Genomic DNA, 22,728 nt, shown 5'->3' on the forward strand with positions numbered 1-22,728 from the left:
TGACACACGTTGAGGTCTGGGAACTCGTCCATCCAAGGGAGGCTTAAGCATGGGGATGAAGTAGAATGAATATAGATACTGATCAGTTTTGCTCGCCAAACCTCGTACCCGTTGGTCTCCTCGCTAGCCGTCGTGACTAAATGCAACAGTCTTCAGGAAGGATTTTCTTCTCAGTGGCGGTTCGTGCCATTCAAGATTAGGGAGGGCAGTAAAAAAAAAAAATTATGAGCAGGACCTTATTTCTGTTACAGCATTTAGGATGACTGTCATTCATATTCAATTCACCCAGCTCAATGTGACATCGATAGGTTTAGGCTACTACGTGATACTTGAATTTGCCGTACAAAGTACCCATCATGAGGCTGCTACAACCTAGCCTACAAATGAAAGTTTATAGCGTACCATATGTGCACAGATCGAGAGACAAATTGAATGAACCAACGGGACAGACAGTCAGAGGCATCATGCACAAAGGGGGCACAGATTTGCCCCCTCAGATTTGTCCTGTTTAGTAATAATAATGATAATAACAATTAAAAAATATATTGAATTTGGCTTTAGCTAGCCCAGATAGTTTCCAGATATCCCAACCTCATAATTAGCTACCAAGTGCAATTTCAGGCTATCAATCAAGTTAGAGTAGCTAGTTTGTCTAGCTATGATAACTTGCATGCCTGCTGGTAAGGTTGGAAGAATTTTGAAAAGCAAGCAATAACTAAATGTATTCGTGCTTCTACACCTGCATTGCTTGCTGTTTGGGGTTTTAGGCTGGGTTTCTGTACAGCACTTTGAGATATCAGCTGATGTACGAAGGGCTATATAAATAAATTTGATTTGATTTGATTTGATTTGATTAAGGCTAACATTCCTTTCAATATTTTATGCAGATTTGAGCAGAGATGCAGAGAAGCATATTTAGTTTCTTAATAATAATAAAAAAGAACTACCAGTCAGGAGGATGCATTCAGCTCGAGAGGTATGCTTATTTTTTTTACATAGAAATAAGCAAAATGATTATGGGTCTAGATTGCAGGAAAAATATTTTTTTGCTATAGCAAAATTATCCAACTTATGGACAGGGGGTTAACCACCCGCAGCCATTCTCTCTTAATTTGTGTCCCCTCATATTTTTGGGGTGCATGACGCCCCTGCAGACAGTGACACATTCAATACCGCCATCTAGCTGATCTGGGATGTAATCATTAGTCCAAACCAGGGCTCTCCAAGCAAAACCTTCATACCATAAACGCTATATCTTTGTCACTATATGAATATTATAGTAAAAGAACAAAAAAGAACATGTTAGTAAACCCACAATCCAATCCATGTGTACAATCACGCAGTACATTGTACAGCAAGCAGTTTAGCAGTAACACCGGCGGGCCCTGGGAGCAATAAGTTAATAAAATCAAAAGCTTACATTGACTTGGAAGAGTTGAAGCAAAGTTATGGATGCTCCTGATCTGTCGTTAGCTCCCTGACACCACTGTCACCACCAGGCAGTCACTGATGGTGAGGCTCGCCACAATTGTTTAATTACATTGCTAGCTAGCTGTAGCTTATGCTTTCAGTACTAGAGTCATTCTCTGATCCTTTAGATAATATGTCAGTTCATCCTGCAAGACCTCTGATAGGTTGGAGAACCTCCTCCAGAAGTTGTCATAATTACTGTGTAAATCTATGGAAGGCGGTGAGAACCATGAGCCTCCTAGGGTTTGTATTGAAGTCAATGTACCCAGAAGAGGACAGAAAATAGTTGTCCTCCGGCTACACCATGGTGCTACCCTAGATGGTGCTGTTGAGACTACTGTAGACCTTCATTGCAAATGAGCGTGTTTTAATCAGTTATTTTCTTGACGTTAATATTCTTTTCTATCGTTTTATCTTAAAAGGATAATTTTTTTTATGTTTAACTATATTTATTTTTACGAAATTCACGTAGTAGAATGGTCCTCCCCTTCCTCCTCAGAGAAGCCCACTGATCAATATCCATCATATCCCATACATAGAACTGTATATCATGTATTTCAGCAGTATGGCTTTCTGTTGTGAACAATAGGGCATTGTGACAGATCTATACATTACATCTCTATTTCCTGTACACCACTTTAAACATAGAATACAGTAGTTAGCACCCTGCTGTGTACTAGGCAGTGGGAAGTGGAGTGTAGCAAAGCATCAGTTTTATCATGATAGGAGCCGAAGCCTCTCTGAAGGGCTTGACTGTATTTATTTACTTTAGTCTTAAAGGCGGTGTACATAGCCAGGCTTAAAGGCGGTGTACATAGCCAGGCTTAAAGGCGGTGTACATAGCCAGGCTTAAAGGCGGTGTACATAGCCAGGCTTAAAGGCGTATCCGATAGCCAGGCTGGGAAAGAGAGAGAAACAACACTGGAGTCTCATGGGGGATCTGTTTGTGTTTCCTTGCCACCTAGGTGCCTTTGTTAAAGCAGTGCGCTACTTGAAGTGGAGTAGAAGTGGCATTTAATTTGGTGATACTTGAGAGAGTTGTTATTTTTGTTGTCTTTTTCAATTGGACTGTACTTGATGGAAAAGCGTGTGTCCTTGGAAGTGCAATTAACGCTACTGAAAGAGTAAACGTGTTCAGAATAATGGCGAGTGTTGAGGCCAAAGTAGAGCCACACACACAAACGCACACACGCACGCACGCACACACACACACACACACACACACACACACACACACACACACACACACACACACACACAGGGACACACACACTCCCAACCGAGCCCAGCTGGGGAGAGCAACAGGTGATATCCTGCGTGTGTGCGTATGTGTGTGTGTGTGGGTACACGTTAAAAAGGCGCATCTGTTGGGTTAGCTTGGTGTGAGAGTGGTCTGGTCAGGTCTGGTCTGACAGCGTCGGGAGATAATTGAGTGGTGACGTCAGAGCTGGCAGACAGACGGTTTCTCAGCTTGGTGGAACAGATTTCACGCCTAAATCACAAGGCCCAGACCTGTCATAATAAACAATGCCATTGATGAACGGCCGCATCTGACCATCTTTAATGACCTCGTCTTCATGACCAGCAAAACACATTTCACTCTGTTTGTAATAACAAGTCCAAATAACAGGGTCTGGGAATCAATTAGTTATAATAAGAAAATGGATGTAAATAGATGTATCCTGTGCTCCCTAGTGGTCAGTGACATGAAAAGGCATCCTGGGCATCCTACTCAAAATGAGGTCACTTTGTATGTCCACAAGAAGCACAACAAAAATACTTTCAAGCAAATCCTACTCCCACAGTCCCTGTCCTCCTCCTGGAATAGAGATGTGGGATACCGTACCAGTAAGGTCTTCATTCACACAGTCAGAGAGTCTTAGAGACTGAGAGGCTCATCCCCCCCAGTGTCCTCCCACTGTTTAATATCTCCCTGCTGAGGTGAAAGGATGAGAGAGAGCTGTTCTGGGGCAGCCGTGTGTGTGTGTGTGCCCTCTTCACCACTACAGTGAGCTCCCAGTGGCCCCAACATATGCCAAGGGCCGAGGAGCCAGGAGCCAGGAGTTCAGAACCTCCAGCCTCACTCCCTGCTCACATTAAAGCCTGCTCTAATCACTGCGGGGACTTAGCCAATGATATGCTTATCAAACTGCATATTTCAAAAAAGCATCTTAAAAGGCCCGAGGGTGAAGAGGCAATAAGATCACATTTGTATGTGGATGAAAGGGAACAGACCTTGCATCAGAATAGAGGGGACGGATCATTAGCATCGCCAGATAAATCAGCAGCTCACAGGAGAGAGAGGAGAGAGAGAGAGAGAGAGAGAGAGAGAGAGAGAGAGAGAGAGAGAGAGAGAGAAGGAGAGACGAAGAGGGAAAGAGACAGAGATAAAGATGGAGAGAGAAGGGGAGTGAGAGGGAAAGGGAAGAGAAAAAAAGAAAGAGCGAAGCAGAGACAGGCAGGTAGAAGGAGAGCGAGAAAGAGTGAAGGAGAGAGAGAAAGAACGAAGGAGAGAGAGAAAGAGAAAGAGTGAAAGAGAGAAAATTAGAGGGAGAAGGGACTAAGGGAGAAAGGAATGACTCCCTTTTCATCAGGCTTTTTGTATACACAGCTCCCCAAAAAGAATAAGAGAACAAATATATTTTTTAACAAAGGACTCTTGAAGTGGGGGCCTGTGGGGGCCATGAGCTGGCTCCATTGTGGGTTAGGGCACAGTGAAGCCACAACACTCCCTCCCTTGCCCCCATTCTGCCCCCACCACCCCTCCTCAAACAGAACATGCCTGCGAGTGAGCTTTGATACTATGTGTGCTTGAAAGCCTTAGAACAGAAGCAAAGGGAAACAGTAATGCACACATCCCAGGCTCTGAAGTTGGTGTGTTGGACACGTTGTGACAAAGTTGGCCCAAAATAACTTCCCGCAGTCTGAGTACCTCCATATGCTGCAATCTGGCAGTGAACAAGACCTCACAAAGACAACAATGTGCGTTCAGATTAGAGCAAGAGCTAATAGATTTTCAAATCACATATAGATTCTGTGACCACAATAATACTGTAGACAATGATGGAAAACATTTAGCTTTTTAAAACACTACGGGTGGTGAAATTTAAAATGCTTTTAAGTTGAAGAATAGGTGCAATCTCGATCCTCGCGACTGCCCCTAAGGAATTGAACTTCAGTGCTGGTTTGTGCTTGTGTGTGTGTGCTCGGGTGTGTGTCCATGCCTGAACATATTGTTGTGTATAATTCAATTACTGTACAGTAATTATGTAAATGTATCCGCCTGAAAAATGGGGCACCCTTTATCTTCCAGTAGTGCTGTATTGTTTGATTGCCGGCTGTTGTTGTTACTGTTTCTATCTCTGCATTGTTTTGTTGTGTTTGGACACACACATACACACACACACATACACACTTTCAGTCAGCGGAAGAGAAGAGGGGTGTGTCGGGGATGTCTATTGGGGGGACTCTGAGTGTTAGCTAAGGGATATACACTGGAGCATTGGGACGGAGGATAACACTGCTAACATGGCAAAATCCCACACACGCACACACACCCGCACACACACACACACACACACCCCTCATCAAAACTAGTTTAGAAAGTCAATTTGGGATCAGGAGACCAATTATTTTAATTATTTTCCTTTTCCTCTATGCCTCTCTCTTTTACTTGTTTTCCCTCTTCCTTTTTTTTGCTGTGTTTGCATTTGTGCGTATTTTGGTGGTGAGTGTATGAGGCCCACTTGTCTGCAGGATATGGATGTCAGTACAGTTATATAGTGCTCTGGGTTCAATGATGTTGGGGCAACTTTTAAAAGTCGGAGAACGACATTTGATGGCTGCCCCATGACGAAAGGCTGTGTAGCCTGGTGCTTCTTAAATCGGCCTTATCTTCAGAATTTGGATTCATTCATCTAAATAGGACTAAAACTGATAAGCTATTATCACATGTGCCAATTAGGCCTTCCATTTTTGTACATAAATTAATGTTCTCAGATCATTTACATCAATCAGTGGCTTACAGGCCTACAATTAAGCCCAGTCGCATCAACACCACAAGGAAGAGAGGGACGGTGGAGTGGTCTAGTAATCAGAATGAGCACTAGGCAGATTATATTTTCAGTGATAATCATGATGAATATATAAATGGCAATGTAACTTACCTCCTTTGAAATAGGTGGCGGTTAAAATCCTCTCTTAGATACTGGAGAAGCACTTGTTACTGTCCACGCTTTCATCTTCTTCGTGCATTCGATAATAATGCCACGCAGCTCAATTCACAGAGTCACACGCGGTCTCAGAACAATACATATAGAATCAAATTATTCCTAAACATACATCCTGTTTGCAACAAGGCACTAAAGTAATACTGTGCAATATGTGGCAAAGCAATTCACTTTTTGTCCTGAATACAAAGTATTACGTTTGGGGCAAATCCATTACAACACATTACTACCACTCTCCATATTTTCAAGTATAGTGGTGGCTGCATCATGTTATGGGTATGCTTGTAATCGTTAAGGACTGGAGAGATTTTCAGGATAAAAAAGAAACGGAAAAGAGCTAAGCACAGGCAAAATCCTATAGGAAAACCTGGTTCAGTCTGCTATCCACCTGTCACGCCTGCTCTCGCTCCCTCTCTCTGGTGCTCAAGAGTGCCAGGCTGCCCTTCATTACACACACCTGTCACCATCATTACGCACATCAGCGCTCATTGGACTCCTTCATGTTGTTGATTGCCTCCTCTATATCTGTCTGTTCCTCAGTTTTGTTCCCCGTGTCAGCGTTATTGTATAGTGGAATTTCCTTGTTTTGATTGATGTCCGTTTTCCATTAAATGTACAGACCCTGAACTTGCACCCCGTCTCCAGCGTCGGTCCTTACAGAATGTTGACACCACTACTTGAAGCATCAAGGAGTTCTTGTTTTTGTTTTTTGGTGGTGACGGGTGCCGCCGCCGCCGCCGATGGAAGCGGGGGTGCCTCTGCTGGCTCGTCGGGCTTCCACGCTTTAGTTGACTCGAGAGGTTTCCTTGCCTTGGTTGGCTCAGCAGGCTCCCATCCCACGTCATGCCTCAACCGGCTCGTCGGGCTCCCACGCATCACAGGATCGTCAGGCTTTCACGCTTCTTCTGCCAGATCATCAGACTCCCACGCCTCATCCAGCTTGTCCAGCGTCCATGCGTCGGCCGGCCCTTCAGGCTCGCCCAGGTGAGATCCGGGTGGCGCCCCTAGAGGGAGGATACTGTCACTCATGCTCCTGCTCCCCCTCGAGGGCACCAGGCTGCCCTTCATTACGTACACCTGTCACCATCATTGCACATTTCAGCGCTCATTGGACTCACCTGGACTCCTTTGCATTGTTGATTGCCCCCTCTATATCTGTCTGTTCCTCAGTTTTGTTCCCCGTGTCATCATTATTGTCGTAATGTTGTTGCCCCTGTCCAGATGCTGTTCTTGTTTTGTTTGATGTCCATTTTCCATTAAATGTTCACTCCCTGTACTTGCTTCTCATCTCCAGCATAGGTCCTTACACCATCAGACACTGCGAGATGAATTAAGAAGACAGTGAGTGGTCCTGAGTGATTGAGTTACAGTTTTGACTTAAATCTACTTGAAAATCTATGGCAAGACCTGAAAATGGTCTTGCCACAGAGCTTGAAGAATTTTGAAAAGAGTAATGGGCAAATGTTGCACAATCCAGATGAAGAAAGCTCTTACAGACATACCCAGAAATACTCACAGCTGTACTCACTGCCAAAGGTGCTTCCACAAAGTATTACTCAGGGGTGTGAATACCTATGTACCTATGTACCTATTTCATTTTCATTACATTAGCAAAACATTTCTAAAAACATGTTTTCACTTTTTCATTATTGGGTATTGTGTGTAGATGGGTGAGAAAACAATCTATTTCATCCATTTTAAATTCAGGCTGTAACACAACAAAATGTGGAATTAGTCAAGGAGTATGAATACTTTCTGAAGGCACCGTGTGTAGTAAGGGCTGGATTCAAGCCATATCGCCGAAGTATCACAAAAGATCTGCATAAAAATGTCACGGTAATTTACGATTGAGCCGGCATATGCAGTGTTTACAGTGAATGCAGTGTCTGCGTAAATTGCACTATACAGCGGATCTTCAGCGTTACAGATTGAATAAAGCCCTTAGCCCACGTAAAAATGACCTGAATGTCCAAAATCTAAAAACAATATGATTGAATGATTTGAATCTTGTTTAAACACTTCCACTCATGCACAAATAGCAGGGGACGAGATTCATATCAATTAGCCTAATATCTCAAAGTAGCATGTTCTGTCGATGAAATCATATCTAAGTTTCATATCTAAGTTGCTAGTCCCCATCTTCACATAGTCTATATATTGTCAATATTTCAATGAGAGTTCAACAGGAGAACAGTGATCAATGCAGTGACCATGAAATCATGCTGGGAAATGTCTCTTCAATTAGGCTAAAGGTCCCCATGATGTGGGAACTGTGGGGGAATCCACCTTTTGAGCATGCACATATCGGACTTTGATACAGCCTATGATGTGCACGTATGTATAGGCTGTAATGTATGGGATGGATGGGTCGAGGGTGAGGATGAGATGCTCCAATATGATTTTTGTCATGTACCAATGGAAATATTTGAAACCAGTCAATAATAAAGTATGGAAGGCAATTCTATACATATATATTTATATTTTATTTATATTTCATTTCTGGGAGGATATCATTTACACCAAATATCCCATTGGCAGTTAAGCGCATTCAATGTGTTGAGAAGCCAGAAACAGTCACTTGATTTTACAAACACAAATACAAAATAAAGATAAACCACAAAATAATGAGCCGCATGTATATAACATACAAAAGAATCCCATGCCTACTCAGTAGGTAAGTACAACGTTCCAACAAGAAGATGTGGATATTGACATTTTTTTTTTCTGTTATAAAAATAGAGTTGATCATTTTGCTTACATTCTAAAGAAATGAAGCAGTGCCCTCATATCGTCTCATCCCTTTCTTTCCTTCCTCTTTGTCTGAGTATAACGTACATTCTGTAACAAAAATATCCCTTCAACCCTTAAGGCGAGACGCAACGCATCATCTCTCGCACACAGCCATGTCAAAACATCAGCAAGGCTTCACAAAAAGGCACCAAAAACGGGAACGTTGGCTGTTTAGTTATTTTTTTGTAACGTTTTTTTTCTTTTTTTCTCTCTTTTTTTTGTCCACATAACAGACTGATATGTCAGATGATGTGAGAAAGAGAAAGATAGTACCAGTGGAGGATATTTACAAAACAATAGAAACTAACATCACTCTTAACACATGCTTGAATACTTAAGTGCTTATTTCATCATCAAACAAAGTTTTTTTAAAAAGCAGAAAAAAATAAATTTAAACGCATCACAGCATCGTCATCACTACATCATAGAGAAAGTACTAGAATAGAAAATATGGCCCTGCTCACTTCAAATAATACAATGCAAATAAGTTTTTTCACATCAATGGTACCAAAGAATGGGGGATAAAAGAGCAAAACATGGCACAAGTACAATATACATATTATGTAGCTTATGTATATCATTCAATGTCTTTTGTAATGTAAATGATAGCCTCGGAGGGAAAGCGTGCCTTAGTACCAGGCAATGTTCAGTCTGTCTGTCTGTTTGTCTCCGTCTGTGCGCTCACTAATAGGAACGATGCCGGTTTCAACTCTGGCTCTAGAAAGTCTTGTATGCTTTGTTTGAAGCACTGCATTTGCTTTATCAACAATGAGAGAGAGAAAGAAAAAAAATCCCTTTTTGTCTACTATATTGTCTTTGCCCAGTCCTTGACGTGTGTTTATTTTTATCTCTTCTTCAGGTGAATCTGAGGATTCACTGAACAGAGCTTGCGGAGGGAGCAGGCAGAAAAGTGCTTTTCAGAAGGTGAATAACAAGTCTTTTGATGTTGATTTCTCCCCTCAAAGAGATTGTAAGGAGTGGTGAGGAGGAGGAGAGAATAAAAAGTGTTTTCTCTTTGTCTTTACTTAGCAGATCTCGATTGTCCTTGGGGAGAGTGTGGACTGCATGTCTGACAGCGGGGTGGGAACCGGAGAGGAGTAGATGGAGGCTACGGAGGAGGGGAAGGAGGAGGCCATGGAGGACTGAAAGGTACTGGACATGGACATGGAGACAGAGGGGTAGGTGGTGGCGATGGAGGGAGAGGGGTACGAGGTGTGGATGGGAGAGGAGTAGCAGGATGTGACTGGGGAGGGGTAGGAGGAGACCGGGGAGGGGTAGGAGGTGATGGGAGAAGGGTAGCTAGAGACAGGGGAGGGGGCTGATACTGAAGCTGCTGCTACAGCTACCGCCCCAGCCATCCCACCTTTCTCCGCCTTCTTGTCCTTCTGCCTCAGATGTATCTTGGTGTGCCTCTTCCTCTCGTCGCTGCGGGCAAACTTGCGTCCACAGATCTCGCAGGCGAAGGGCTTCTCACCGGTGTGCGTGCGTATGTGCGTGGTCAGGTGGTCACTGCGGCTGAAGTTGCGCATGCAGATACGGCACTGGAAGGGCTTCTGGCCCGTGTGGATGCGGATGTGGCGTGTCAACTCGTCTGAGCGGGAGAAACGGCGGTCACACGTCTCCACGGGGCAGGCATACGGCCTCTCGTGGGGCGGCGTCTTGCTGGGACGATTGGGGTACTTGCGCATGCGGCTGGGCTTGATCAGCTGGGACTGGTAGACACTCTTCAGGTCTTGGGAGCCCGTCTGGGTGGCGAAGGCTTTGATGGTGGACAGGGGGGTGAGGGAGGGCTGGCCTGACCCATTCTGGAAGGGCTTCTGGTCAGGTAGCAGGCTAATCTCCCCCTGCTGCTGGGGGAAGAGGTAGTCAGGGATCATGGGTACAGGGAAGCTGGTGCCACACATCTTCCCGTTGGGGTAGGCTGGAGGGTTGTACTGGAGCGACCCTCCGGCTGGGCTGGGGAAGCCCTGGCCCTGGTCGGAGAAGATGTCAGGGCTGGCGCTGGAGTAGGTAGGAGCAGCTGAATAGATGGGGTTATTCTCACTGTGGTGGACAGAGCAGCTCAGACTGGAGCTCTGGGAGGAGATGGCGATGGACGAGATAGAGGAGGACAACGAGGAAGAGGTGCCGGTCTGAGAGGCGGAGGAGGACGGGGCGGAGGTGGAGGGGGTGTTGATCCCCACCAGCCCACTGACCAGACTGAATAGGGGCTCGGCCCACAGGCTGTTACTGCAGTTGGTGGCTGGCTCCAGGGTGAAGCGGCCAGTGTAGGAGATAGGAGGCAGCCGCTGGCTGGAGTAGCTCTGCTCGCCCATCGACTTTTCACAGTTCATGGAGATATCAGGTAACGTATCTGCAGAGAGAAAGAGGGAAGGAGACATGAAGCAATTAATATGCAGGAGGGAGGGAGGGAGGGAGGGAGGGAGGGAGGAGGGAGGGAGGGAGGGAGGGAGGGAGGGAGGGAGGGAGGGAGGGAGGGAGGGAGGGAGGGAGGGAGGGAGGGAGGGAGGGAGGGAGGGAGGGAGGGAGGGAGGGAGGGAGGGAGGGAGGGAGGGAGGGAGGGAGGGAGGGAGGGGAATCCTGCCAGAGAGGTGGACAGTGTTGCCCCTCTCCCCTCTAAGAGCAGCAGGTGCCTACGCGAAGCAGGAGAACCAGCCTCCCTCCCTCCCAGCCAAGCAACCCCAGCACTTTCCCACCTCTAAACTCCCACACCAGCCATTTCCTCCACTAACCAAAAGATGGACAAGAGCTGTCGTGCAAGTCAAGCCAAGCCATCTGCATGCATTTTTTTAAGATATATTTTTTAAAGCATTTTTTTTCTTTCTGTCACGCACACACACACGAGCCAAGCTCTTGAAGTCCACCACATAGCCGAAGGCAATTGATTACTCAAACTGCAGTTCAGCTGGTTTTAGGAATGCAATTTGAATTTAGCTCTAGACTGTCTGAAGGTATGCAATGAGTGAGCAATGCTGAAGCTCAAATACAATCCAATAGTGATGAAGAGCTACAATTTAATTTGTCAAATTCTCGATTTTTTGGGGGTTATGTATTTCCAATCATCATTCATTCAATTGCTTTATTATATTTCATTACTTTATTTTTTTTTAAATATCTAAACATCAACAGAAGTAGAAATATCTCATTCAAAGAGCATATTCAATATATCAAGGGTCTTCTCTTGAAGCTGAAATGTAATTAATAGTTGCCAGCTGATCACAAATAATGATCATGCATTATTATGCATTATGTATAAACTGTTTCATACCATGCATTCTGCTAGTTGCAGAATGCAGTCTATCATACAATACAATACAATACAATACAGTACAGTACAGTAGTTCCATACAGCAATAGACCAAGGATATACTCTTACCTCCAGTAATGTGGTCATACTGCTCTCCTGGCTCCCCCGATCCAAAACCTGCTCCCTCGGTCGCCGAGGCAGAGAGGTAGGGGGTCCCAGCGGAGCTCAGCATCATCATCTCCTCCAGCTTGGGATAGTTATCCATGGGAGAATGGGGGAAGCTGAGGGGGTCTGAGATCTGCAGGGCTGGATGGAGCATCTCTGTCTTGGTTGCAGCCATACTCCAGGGACGTGGTGCTGTAAGGGGCTGAGGCTGCGCTGGAGAGGAGAGCAGCGAGGCTTGGTGCAGGCTGGGCAGAGTGGTGATGTTCCTCTCTGAGGTGGAGGAAATCACCAGTCCACTTTCGGGAGCAGGGTCAGACTTCTTTCCCTCTTTTCTCTGGTTCTCCAAGAGTATTCTTGTCTTGTTCCTCCTCTTGTCCAAGATGAGTAAAAATCCACTTTTTTAAATTTTCTTTCAGAGAAGAGTATTCAGATCAGATGTCCCTTTTACTCATTCCCTAAAATTAATGATAAATAATCATTAATATATTTTTTCTTTTCACTAGTTGAATCCAATAAGGGTGTTGCCCTTTTGGATAATGTGTTGTTGTTGTTGCTTTGAATTCACTTTTACTTTTTGAGTGAAAATGTTCTTAGTTAGGGAGATAGCGCTGTATGTGTGCGTGTGTATCTGTCTATCTCTGCTCTAAGTTTTGCTGTTCTGAGCTCTGAGGGCGCACTCTCATGCTCAGAGAATCCCCACTCCTTTATATACCCTTTCTCCGTGACGTAGATGTCCATATATGGAGTGAAGGAAGCCCATATTTAGGCACTGCAGTGGAGGACACATGACGTTGGCCAGGGGGAAAGCAGAGAGGAGACACTTTATACTGAACCAGTGCAATAAATCGCGGGAAGATAACCGCTCTTCCTCAACCCTGAATCGATGCATCTTCATAGGATAATCCCTGCTAGAGAAGGCGGCATAATTCTTGCTGTCTCCCTGATGGCCCATAGTTCAGATTCGGATTTCCCATCTGTGCAGCAGGCTGCGCGCTTGCCGGAAAACCCGGCTCCGCCATGCCATATAAGGTTGTGTCTAAGTAAGGAACTATTCCGGTGGGTCTCCATTTCCTTGCCCTTATTTGGAGCTTCCTGAGGTAGCGCTGATCAGTGCTTGGCAGCAGTGAATGAGAGGCAGAGCGCAGCTCAAGTCCAGCGCTCTACTCAGTACACGGTACAATAAGTAATGTCAGCACTCAGCACCATACTCCTCCCTCACCCAAACCAGCAAGGAAAACACCAGTGCCTTTATTTTAGATAGAAGCTTATACATTTCAGCTGCATTGCAAGCGTTTAAATGATCTAAACGGAAGAGTGAACTAAGCAGCTCGTTTCAGTATGGGTCTCAGTTATATTACGCAATGAAATTGCAGTTCTGCATCAACACGAGCGCACAAAAAGGCCACAGAAATGTGTTCATATATTTTAACAATTATACTATTGTTATGAATCTTGCATTATAATATCTGAAAGAGGACATTGGTTTTACGCGTTCACAATCTATGCATACGTTCATGGCCAGCCTACCCATCCCGTTGACGCACAAAAAAAAGGTGCACGGAGGAGAATTTGAAGAATTGAATTTCAAATATTATTGTCTACCTCATCAATGAATGAGTTAGTTAGACATCAGCAGTTTGACAGGTGAGAGGAAGAGAAGAGAGAGGCCAGACAGTTGATTCCTTCGGGATGGCCGCGTGAAACCTGTGCAAAGATGCCAGTAGTGCGTGTTATTGTTGTATATTTTTTCGTTTTTGCTGTCAAAATGCATATAGCAATAAGCTATGTGAATATAGCCGTTTTCTTTAACTTGGTTTTTGGGAATCCTATTAATGAGTGCGTTGTAGGCGTAGGCCTATTCAGGGCTGCTTACCTGGCAATGAAATGGTTCGAGCCATTGAGTGGTTCTGAAAGTGTTATTACGCTACTATTATGAACATGCATGGTACGGAGATTACTTTGACCAGCAGCAGAGATAATTGAATACCGCAAATTGAGTTGAGACATGATCGTCTATGGACATGTCAATTACGCATCACTCATTATTATCCATCCCCTGCAATTGTTTAAGATTGGGAAAATGCTTTCTCTACCTACCTCTTTGTCATTGATGAATGATACCGGAGGCCAGCGGATGCTGACGAGGCTCTGGGCCAGGACTATCCTATCCGACTAATTGCGGGGTTACCCCGGACTCCCCTACTCAATAGGCTACTCCGGGAAACTCTCTGCCACTCACGGAGCTAATAGGTCGAATTAACAAACCGCCACTAAACGCTGCCAGAAAGCCTGTGGGCTACTGATGTTCCCCCTGGCTGTTCCAGCCCAAAAGCAAGCCAGGGAGCGGGGACTCCTCGATGGCTGTGACAGGAAATCGATGTTTCCCCCGGCCCGATGCTGACTGGAGCTATGCAGGCAAGCTCATTGTTAAACATTCCATGATTGTGTATTTCGGCCTACTGTAGGCCAACAGGAGAGAAGTGCGTGGGTGAGACTTCAACCCTTTGAAGAGGGCACAACTCTAGGTAAACTTAATGAAAATATAACTAATGTTACATAAGAATATTATATTTGGAGTTAGTAAGTAGTGGAACAACTGCTCAAATTGGTTGCTGCACCATGTTCAATATCCAATGTGTTCTCCCTTCCATCCACAGAACATTCCATAAATGTAACGCCTATGTGTCCACGTTTATGTCCCTCAATGTAGGGCTATTGATATCACAATACTACACTTTATAATGACTATTTCTGTCTGTCTATCAGGTTGATCTTGGTCTTGACTCCAGGGATGCTGTAAAATGGCCAATGCGGCCTGGTCTCATAGACTCATAAAATTATGAAATCAGTTTTTAGCTAATTAGGAACTTTAAAAATTTACTGAACAAAAAATAAGCGCAACATGTAAAGTGTAGACCCCATGTTTCATGAGCGGTAATAAAAGATCCCAGAAAACTTTCTATACGCACATATAGCTTATTTCTCTCAAAAATGTGTTTACTTCCCTTGTTAGTGAGCATTTCTCCTGTGTCAAGATAATCCATCCACTTGACAGGTGTGGCATATCAAGAAGATGATTAAACTGCATGATCATTACATAGGTGCACCTTGTGCCGGGGACAAAAAAAGCCACTGTAAAAGGTGCAGTTTTGTCACTCACACAACACAATGCCACAGACGTCTCAAGTTTTGAGGGAGCGTGCAATTGGCATGTTGACATTAGGGATGTCCACCAAAGCTGTTGCCAGATAATTTTATGTTAATTTCTCTACCATAAGCCGCCTTCAACGTTGTTTTGAGAATTTGGCAGTATGTCCAACCGGCTTCACATCAGTCGACCATGTGTAACCACACCTGTCCAGGACCTCCACTTTGCAGCTTCTTCACCTGCGGGATCGTCTGAGACCAGCCAACTAGACAGCTGATGAAACTGAGGAGTATTTATTTCTACAATAAAGCCCCGTTGTTGGGAAAAACTAATTCTGATTGGCTGTGCCCTCCCAGGCACAGACTTTGCCCTCCCAGTCCCACCCATGGATGCGCCCCTACCCAGTCATGTTAAATCCATAGATTAGGACCTAATTAATTTCTTTCAATTGACGGATTTCCTTATATGAACTGTAACTCAGTAAATTAGTTTAAATTGTTGTATGTTGCGTTTATATTTTTGTTCAGTATACTTTCTACCTTTTAGCTACTTTGCAGCTACTTAGCATGTTAGCTAACCCTTCTCCTAACCCTAACCTTAACACTTTTAGCTAACCCTAACCCTAACCATAACCATTTAACCTAACTCCTAACCTTAACCCTAACCCTAACCCCTAGCCTAGCTGACGTTAGCCAGCTAGCTAACATTAGCATTAGCATCCACTTCTTTTGACGGCCGTGACAATAATAAAAAATGTTCTGAGACCAGGTTGTCATATGGGCTAAATTCGAATTGAAGGCAGTCAATTCAGGATGTGATTTGAAGACATTTAACCTAAGCCTGACTTGTATGTAAACCAGTAGGCCTCGGGGTACTTCAATGCACACACATGTAAGTATAAGCACACGTGTCCACACACACACACATCCCCTTAACCCCCAACAAACAAAACTTCTGCTCGCAAGCTGTTGTTGTTCCATTTGGCACCCACCACCCAGTATACAGTACATTTTCACTCCATAGTTTGGATTCTCTCCCCAGCGTTTCCCTTCCCGCCTTGGGGTAACTTTCTGTTTACCCCCATTAGAGTGTGTCATATATTATGGATGATCCAGGACTGGCTCTGCCAGCCTCCCAAACAAAGTCTAAATACTTAGTGTACCTGGAGAGACCCTGGGAGAGGGATATGTAGTTCTAAAAGGGATCATAAAATGTCTGTAGAGAGTCCAATTATTTTGGATGGGTCTAGAGCGGGCACAGCACAACATCCCTGATATAGCCCAAATAGAGAGAGAAGAGATATATATATATATATATATATAGTTCTAAAATGGACTTTGAAATGTCTTGAGAGTCGAATGGTTGTGAGTGACTGTGGTTTTCCGAGACTGATTTTGTTGCAATAGTTTAGTGAGTGTCCATTAGTGTCATGTGTGAATGTCACAAACATTGTAAAAGGCTGGTCCAGGAGAGGTGTCTTGAGTGATTCTGTACTGTAACCGCTTCAAGGCAAAACAAAGCCAAACTCTTGTCTATATATGTTGTGGCTGTCATGAATCACTTTCCAAGGCCGATAAGTACATGCAGCTCAGAGACTAGATAATCTGATGGCAATGTAATAAAATCAGTTTAGGGAAAACTCTGAAGAAAGTAATAAAGTAATAAAGATGATAAATACTACAAGCTTAGCTGCTGTTGTGTGTGTCTGTGTGTCTGTGTGTTTGTGCATGTGTGCGTACATGTGTGTGCGCGTGCGTGCAGCATACGTACGTACACGCTCGTGTATTTCTGTTTATGTGTGTATGTGTTCGGGTTAGCCGATTCATTCTAGCCCGTGTGTTCCCGCTGTTGCCCACGCAGCCCAGCCAGAGGAGTCCTCAGCTGATGAGGCGCCAGCGTCTAGCCCCAGCTCAGGGAGGGAGGGAGGCAGGCAGGCTCTCCCCTCACCTACTCACCCACTACACCCCCATCCCTCAGCCCCAGTCTCGACTCAGGCCTTCCCTCACGCCCCCACCTCGCTGCGCAGAGCACCGGTTAATATTTAATTAAGCCCCAGTCTTCCAGAGAAAGCAGTGGAGAGCGGGTAGAGAGAAGATGAGAGAAGAGAGGGGGAGCGAGAAAATGAGAGAAGGGCAAAAGGGAGGGAGAGAAAGATGATAGAGGTGATAGAGACAGACAGAGAGGAGAGCAGGACAGATGCAAAGATATGGGGAGAGAGAGGGAGAGAAAGAAGATAAAGAGAGCGAGAGAGAGAGAAATGAGGAGGAAAGCGAAAGTGCGATAATGCAGGGAAAGAGAGAGAGATCCTCAGATCCCCACACTGTGGAGCAAATACCAGACTTCTGCCGAAATGAATCACCAGGCAACGCCAGGCAGGCAGAGAGATGGGCAGACAGATGCTCCTCTCCCGCTCACCATGTCCCTCACCCCCCACCCCCCTGTGGTGCAATCCCCCCATAGCATACAGGTGTGCACAGACATGGCGTCCTATAATGGCCAGTTCGAAGGGAGGGATTAGGGAGTCCGACGACGAGGGTTAGTTACCAAGGCAGCAATGTTACATAATTTGGTAGGCAGGCGCGGGGTGTGTGTGTGTGTGTGGGGGGGGGGGGGGGGGGGGGGGTGATGGAGAGATAATGACAGAGCCAGAGAGAGGACATGATTATGTTGGAGCTGACGCAGAATGCAGCGAACAGCTTTACGATGTTGCTGGGTGTAGTAGGGAAGAAAATAGGGACCAATTGATAAGAGAGGAGAGAGAAGAGAAGGGCCTGCTTATTTGTTCTGAAAAAAAGATACAGTAACGTAATATTACCATGTTGTGATGTGGGTTAGGCGAGGGAATATAAGGGACATTGGCTAAATAAAACATTTCTCCCAGCTTTTTCACGGCCATCAGTATAAGGATATTGACTGACCTTTAACACAGAGTGAGATGAGCCTGAGAGAAGACATGTTGTTGACGTGAGGAAGATCTGTTCTGTCAGAAGAACCTTCTAGAAAACAGACATAAGGAGACAGAGACAGAGAAGAGAGAAAACACTATGCGGCGTAGCCCTTTCGTGCAGTCAAATGACCTAGTGGCCTCATGGGTAGAATGTTATTCATATTTTTCATAATCTCATAATTAATAAAGATTGATAGAAAATAAATACCCGAAAATCCAGTGTTTCTTTTTTAAATAGTTCTTAACCTTTTCATACGTGAGTTAGAAATACCTCTAACGGTCGCCCCAGCATGAGTTGTTTTATGCACGTGATGTCAGAATGCACTTACTGTTCCAAAATGTGATTATTACGCAACAGGACAGTTAATTAGCGCTGCCTGCTAATTATCTCTAGGCTATGTTTCAACTTGTCAATTTAAAATTATTTTCTAACAAGTTGTATTTTCTAACAAAAGTTTGAATTGAGATGTGTTCCGCCTCCTCATTAATTCACAAAGAAGTAGCCCATTTCAGCGTTGCGGACAATTTATGTTTGAGGCTTTACCGAGCCTAACCAACTTTTTTCATTGAGGAGAGCCCACGCACTTCACCAATGTTTGCGCAGATCAAGTATCCACGAATTGGAACATTTTCTGGCTGGCGCTCACATTGCCTTCCTTGTTGTTTTCCTTACAAATAATAACTTTGGACATGTGTGCGTTCCTATCAAAGTTCCTTATTTTCTGTATATCGGGTTGTCGTTTCTACTGTAGGTGCATACAGTATGTATGTATGTATGTATGTACGTTTTCAAGTACTGGTGACAAATAATGCATTCTGATTATTGCATAGATTGATAATACTGATTATTATGAGCTAATGCTAAGCTATTTGCCAGCTATGTGTGGTGCCATGTTTGTTGACATTAAACAATGCTTTCTGGGTGTTACGTAAACATCTGTCGGACCAAAGATATTTAAATGAGGTGAAGGATTGGTTCATAAAAATATGATCGTTTGTGTTACATTAATCTTTCCTCAGTTAGCACTAGGACAAATGTAGCCTACATTTTCCAGTTTGGATGATTGTGTTATGCTGTAGCTACTTCTGTGAATGTCTGAAGATTGTATCCAAAAATAAACTGGTCACATTCTGGACATAACTTTGTAAGGACTGTGTTTGTGCAAAATTGTTCTTTGAAAAAATTGTGTTGTCAACTCAAATGCTGAAACGAAACTGGACATTCTAAATAAGCATTCTAATCATACCGGTTTCAGCTTATGCTTCAGGGACAACTGTAGAATGATCACACCAGTTTGTTGGTACATGTGAAAAGGCTGAATACTTTTTAATAATATTTCTTCCACAACAATTATAGAGACAAATAAAATATATATACAGTGCCTTGCGAAAGTATTCGGCCCCCTTGAACTTCGCGACCTTTTGCCACATTTCAGGCTTCAAACATAAAGATATAAAACTGTATTTTTTGTGAAGAATCAACAACAAGTGGGACACAATCATGAAGTGGAACGACATTTATTGGATATTTCAAACAAATCAAAAACTGAAAAATTGGGCGTGCCAAATTATTCAGCCCCTTTACTTTCAGTGCAGCGAACTCTCTCCAGAAGATCAGTGAGGATCTCTGAATGATCCAATGTTGACCTAAATGACTAATGATGATAAATACAATCCACCTGTGTGTAATCAAGTCTCCGTATAAATGCACCTGCACTGTGATAGTCTCAGAGGTCCGTTAAAAGCGCAGAGAGCATCATGAAGAACAAGGAACACACCAGGCAGGTCCGAGATACTGTTGTGAAGAAGTTTAAAGCTGGATTTGGATACAAAAATATTTCCCAAGCTTTAAACATCCCAAGGAGCACTGTGCAAGCGATAATATTGAAATGGAAGGAGTATCAGACCACTGCAAATCTACCAAGACCTGGCCGTCCCTCTAAACTTTCAGCTCATACAAGGAGAAGACTGATCAGAGATGCAGCCAAGAGGCCCATGATCACTCTGGATGAACTGCAGAGATCTACAGCTGAGGTGGCAGACTCTGTCCATAGGACAACAATCAGTTGTATATTGCACAAATCTGGCCTTTATGGAAGAGTGGCAAGAAGAAAGCCATTTCTTAAAGATATCCATAAAAAGTGTCGTTTAAAGTTTGCCACAAGCCACCTGGGAGACACACCAAACATGTGGAAGAAGGTGCTCTGGTCAGATGAAACCAAAATTGAACTTTTTGGCAACAATGCAAAACGTTATGTTTGGCGTAAAAGCAACACAGCTCATCACCCTGAACACACCATCCCCACTGTCAAACATGGTGGTGGCAGCATCATGGTTTGGGACAGGGAAGATGGTTAAAATTGATGGGAAGATGGATGGAGCCAAATACAGGACCATTCTGGAAGAAAACCTAATGGAGTCTGCAAAAGACCTGAGACTGTGACGGAGATTTGTCTTCCAACAAGACAATGATCCAAAACATAAAGCAAAATCTACAATGGAATGGTTCAAAAATAAACATATCCAGGTGTTAGAATGGCCAAGTCAAAGTCCAGACCTGAATCCAATCGAGAATCTGTGGAAAGAACTGAAAACTGCTGTTCACAAATGCTCTCCATCCAACCTCACTGAGCTCGAGCTGTTTTGCAAGGAGGAATGGGAAAAAATGTCAGTCTCTCGATGTGCAAAACTGATAGAGACATACCCCAAGCGACTTACAGCTGTAATCGCAGCAAAAGGTGGCGCTACAAAGTATTAACTTAAGGGGGCTGAATAATTTTGCACGCCCAATTTTTCCGTTTTTGATTTGTTAAAAAAGTTTGAAATATCCAATAAATGTCGTTCCACTTCATGATTGTGTCCCACTTGTTGTTGATTCTTCAGAAATAAATACAGTTTTATATCTTTATGTTTGAAGCCTGAAATGTGGCAAAAGGTCGCAAAGCTTAAGGGGGCCGAATACTTTCGCAAGGCACTGTATACACTACCATTCAAAAGTTTGGGGTTACTTAGAAATGTCCTTGTTTTTGAAAGAAAATCACATTTTTTGTACATTAAAATAACATCAAATTGATCAGAAATACAGTGTAGACATTGTTAATGTTGTACATAACTATTGTAGCTGAAAATGGCAGACTTTTTATGGAATATCTACTTAGGCGCACAGAGGTCCATTATCAGCAACCATCACTCCTGTGTTCCAATGGCATGTTGCGTTAGCTAATTCATGTTTATCATTTTTAAAGGGCTAATTGTTCATTAGAAACCCTTTTGTAATTATGTTAGCACATCCGAAAACTGTTGAGCTGATTAAAGAAGCAATAAAACTGTCTTTCTTTAAACTAGTTGAGAATCTGTATCCAAACTAGTTGAGTATCTGTATCTCTGTATCTAGTTGAGTATCTTGTGGGTTCGATTACAGGATCAAAATGGCCAGAAACAAATAACTTTCTTCTGAAACTCGTCAGTCTATTCTTGTTCTGAGACATTAAGGGCTATTCCATGTGAGAAATTGCCAAGAAACTGAAGATCTCGTACAATTCTGTGTACTACTCCCTTCACAGAACAGTGCAAACTGGCCCTAACCAGAATAGAAAGAAGAGTGGGAGGCCCCGGTGCACAACTGAGCAAGAGGACAAGTACATTAGACTGTCTAGTTTGAGAAACAGACGCCTCACAAGTCCTCAACTGGCAGGTTCAATAAATAGTACCCGCAAAACACCAGTCTCAACATCAACAATGAAGAAGCTGTATGTATTTACAGTATGTAAAACAGTTTGTAATATATCAGTCTTTTATGATGTATATAAAATGTAATATTAGGATGCAAACTCAAAATTGAATACATTTCAACTATATCTGACATGGTACAGGTCTTCTTTTTTTAAGCCCATAACCATGTGTGTGAAGTCTATACTTTAGTTTCAAAGTCGATTTGTTTAAGACTACCAAAGAAACACTTTGTGTGACCTTGGTTTAGCCCACTGCAGTAAAAGGTTAAGAGCAAGATGCGTCAGATACAGGTTTAGCAATATCCAAACAGATAATTTCCTATCTTTATGATCCAAAATGATGCTGTATGTCTGCCTCTCTTCCCTTTGTGATAATCTGTTGTTATGTTTACATATCTCATATTTCTGTGTTATGATTGTATCAGTAGCTTAGCATGTATACTGCGCTACAGTAAACTGCATGTTGCTGTTGTGTCACTCAGTCTTGAGTGGACCCCAAAATATTTTGCACTTTGCTCAGAGGCATTTGGATGCATTGCATTGGAATTCTGGCCTGAGTGATTCCTCTCTCCTTTAGGACAAATCAAAGGTTTTCTATACCTGTTAAACTGTAGCTGTACCGTACACACCATATTCTCCTTGGGGTATTATGTACAGTATTACTGTGACACGTGAAACCACAGCTCTGTGTCCCGTCTTCGTTGTGCGGGCCCTCGCCTGCCTTCTGAAGGTTTTGGGTGACAGACAGATAATTACCCGCCAAAGCCCAGAAGGCTGCTACCAGACCCCCCCCCCCCCCCCATGCCCTCCCGGGACTGGCAGAAGGGTGACTCACCGCTCCACACGGTTGTTTGTTTGATGTGGATGACAGAATTACTGACCCCTGACCTTTAGAGATGAGTCAACAGCATTGGTATGAGAGATGGGGCTTCCCCCGGATAAAATAAAGCGGTATCATGGAGGTGGTTGGCTGTAACATTTAAAGGTTGACACAAACACTT

The 22,728-nt window shown here is 43.8% G+C and overlaps 1 protein-coding gene across 1 annotated transcript; it reads right to left on the minus strand.

Annotated features, from left to right (window-relative positions):
* Positions 1–8,163: 8,163 nt before the first annotated feature.
* egr1 (early growth response 1) lies at positions 8,164–12,874 on the minus strand. Its single transcript, XM_020452429.2, has 2 exons — positions 11,866–12,874; positions 8,164–10,842 (listed from the first exon to the last, which is right to left on the minus strand). The coding sequence occupies exons 1-2, from the start codon at positions 12,074–12,076 to the stop codon at positions 9,515–9,517; spliced, it is 1,539 nt and encodes a 512-aa protein (XP_020308018.1). The 5' UTR covers positions 12,077–12,874; the 3' UTR covers positions 8,164–9,514.
* Between the last annotated feature and the right edge of the window lie 9,854 nt (positions 12,875–22,728).

This window comes from Oncorhynchus kisutch, linkage group LG19 (genome assembly GCF_002021735.2).
Source record: "Oncorhynchus kisutch isolate 150728-3 linkage group LG19, Okis_V2, whole genome shotgun sequence".
NCBI lineage: Eukaryota > Metazoa > Chordata > Actinopteri > Salmoniformes > Salmonidae > Oncorhynchus > Oncorhynchus kisutch.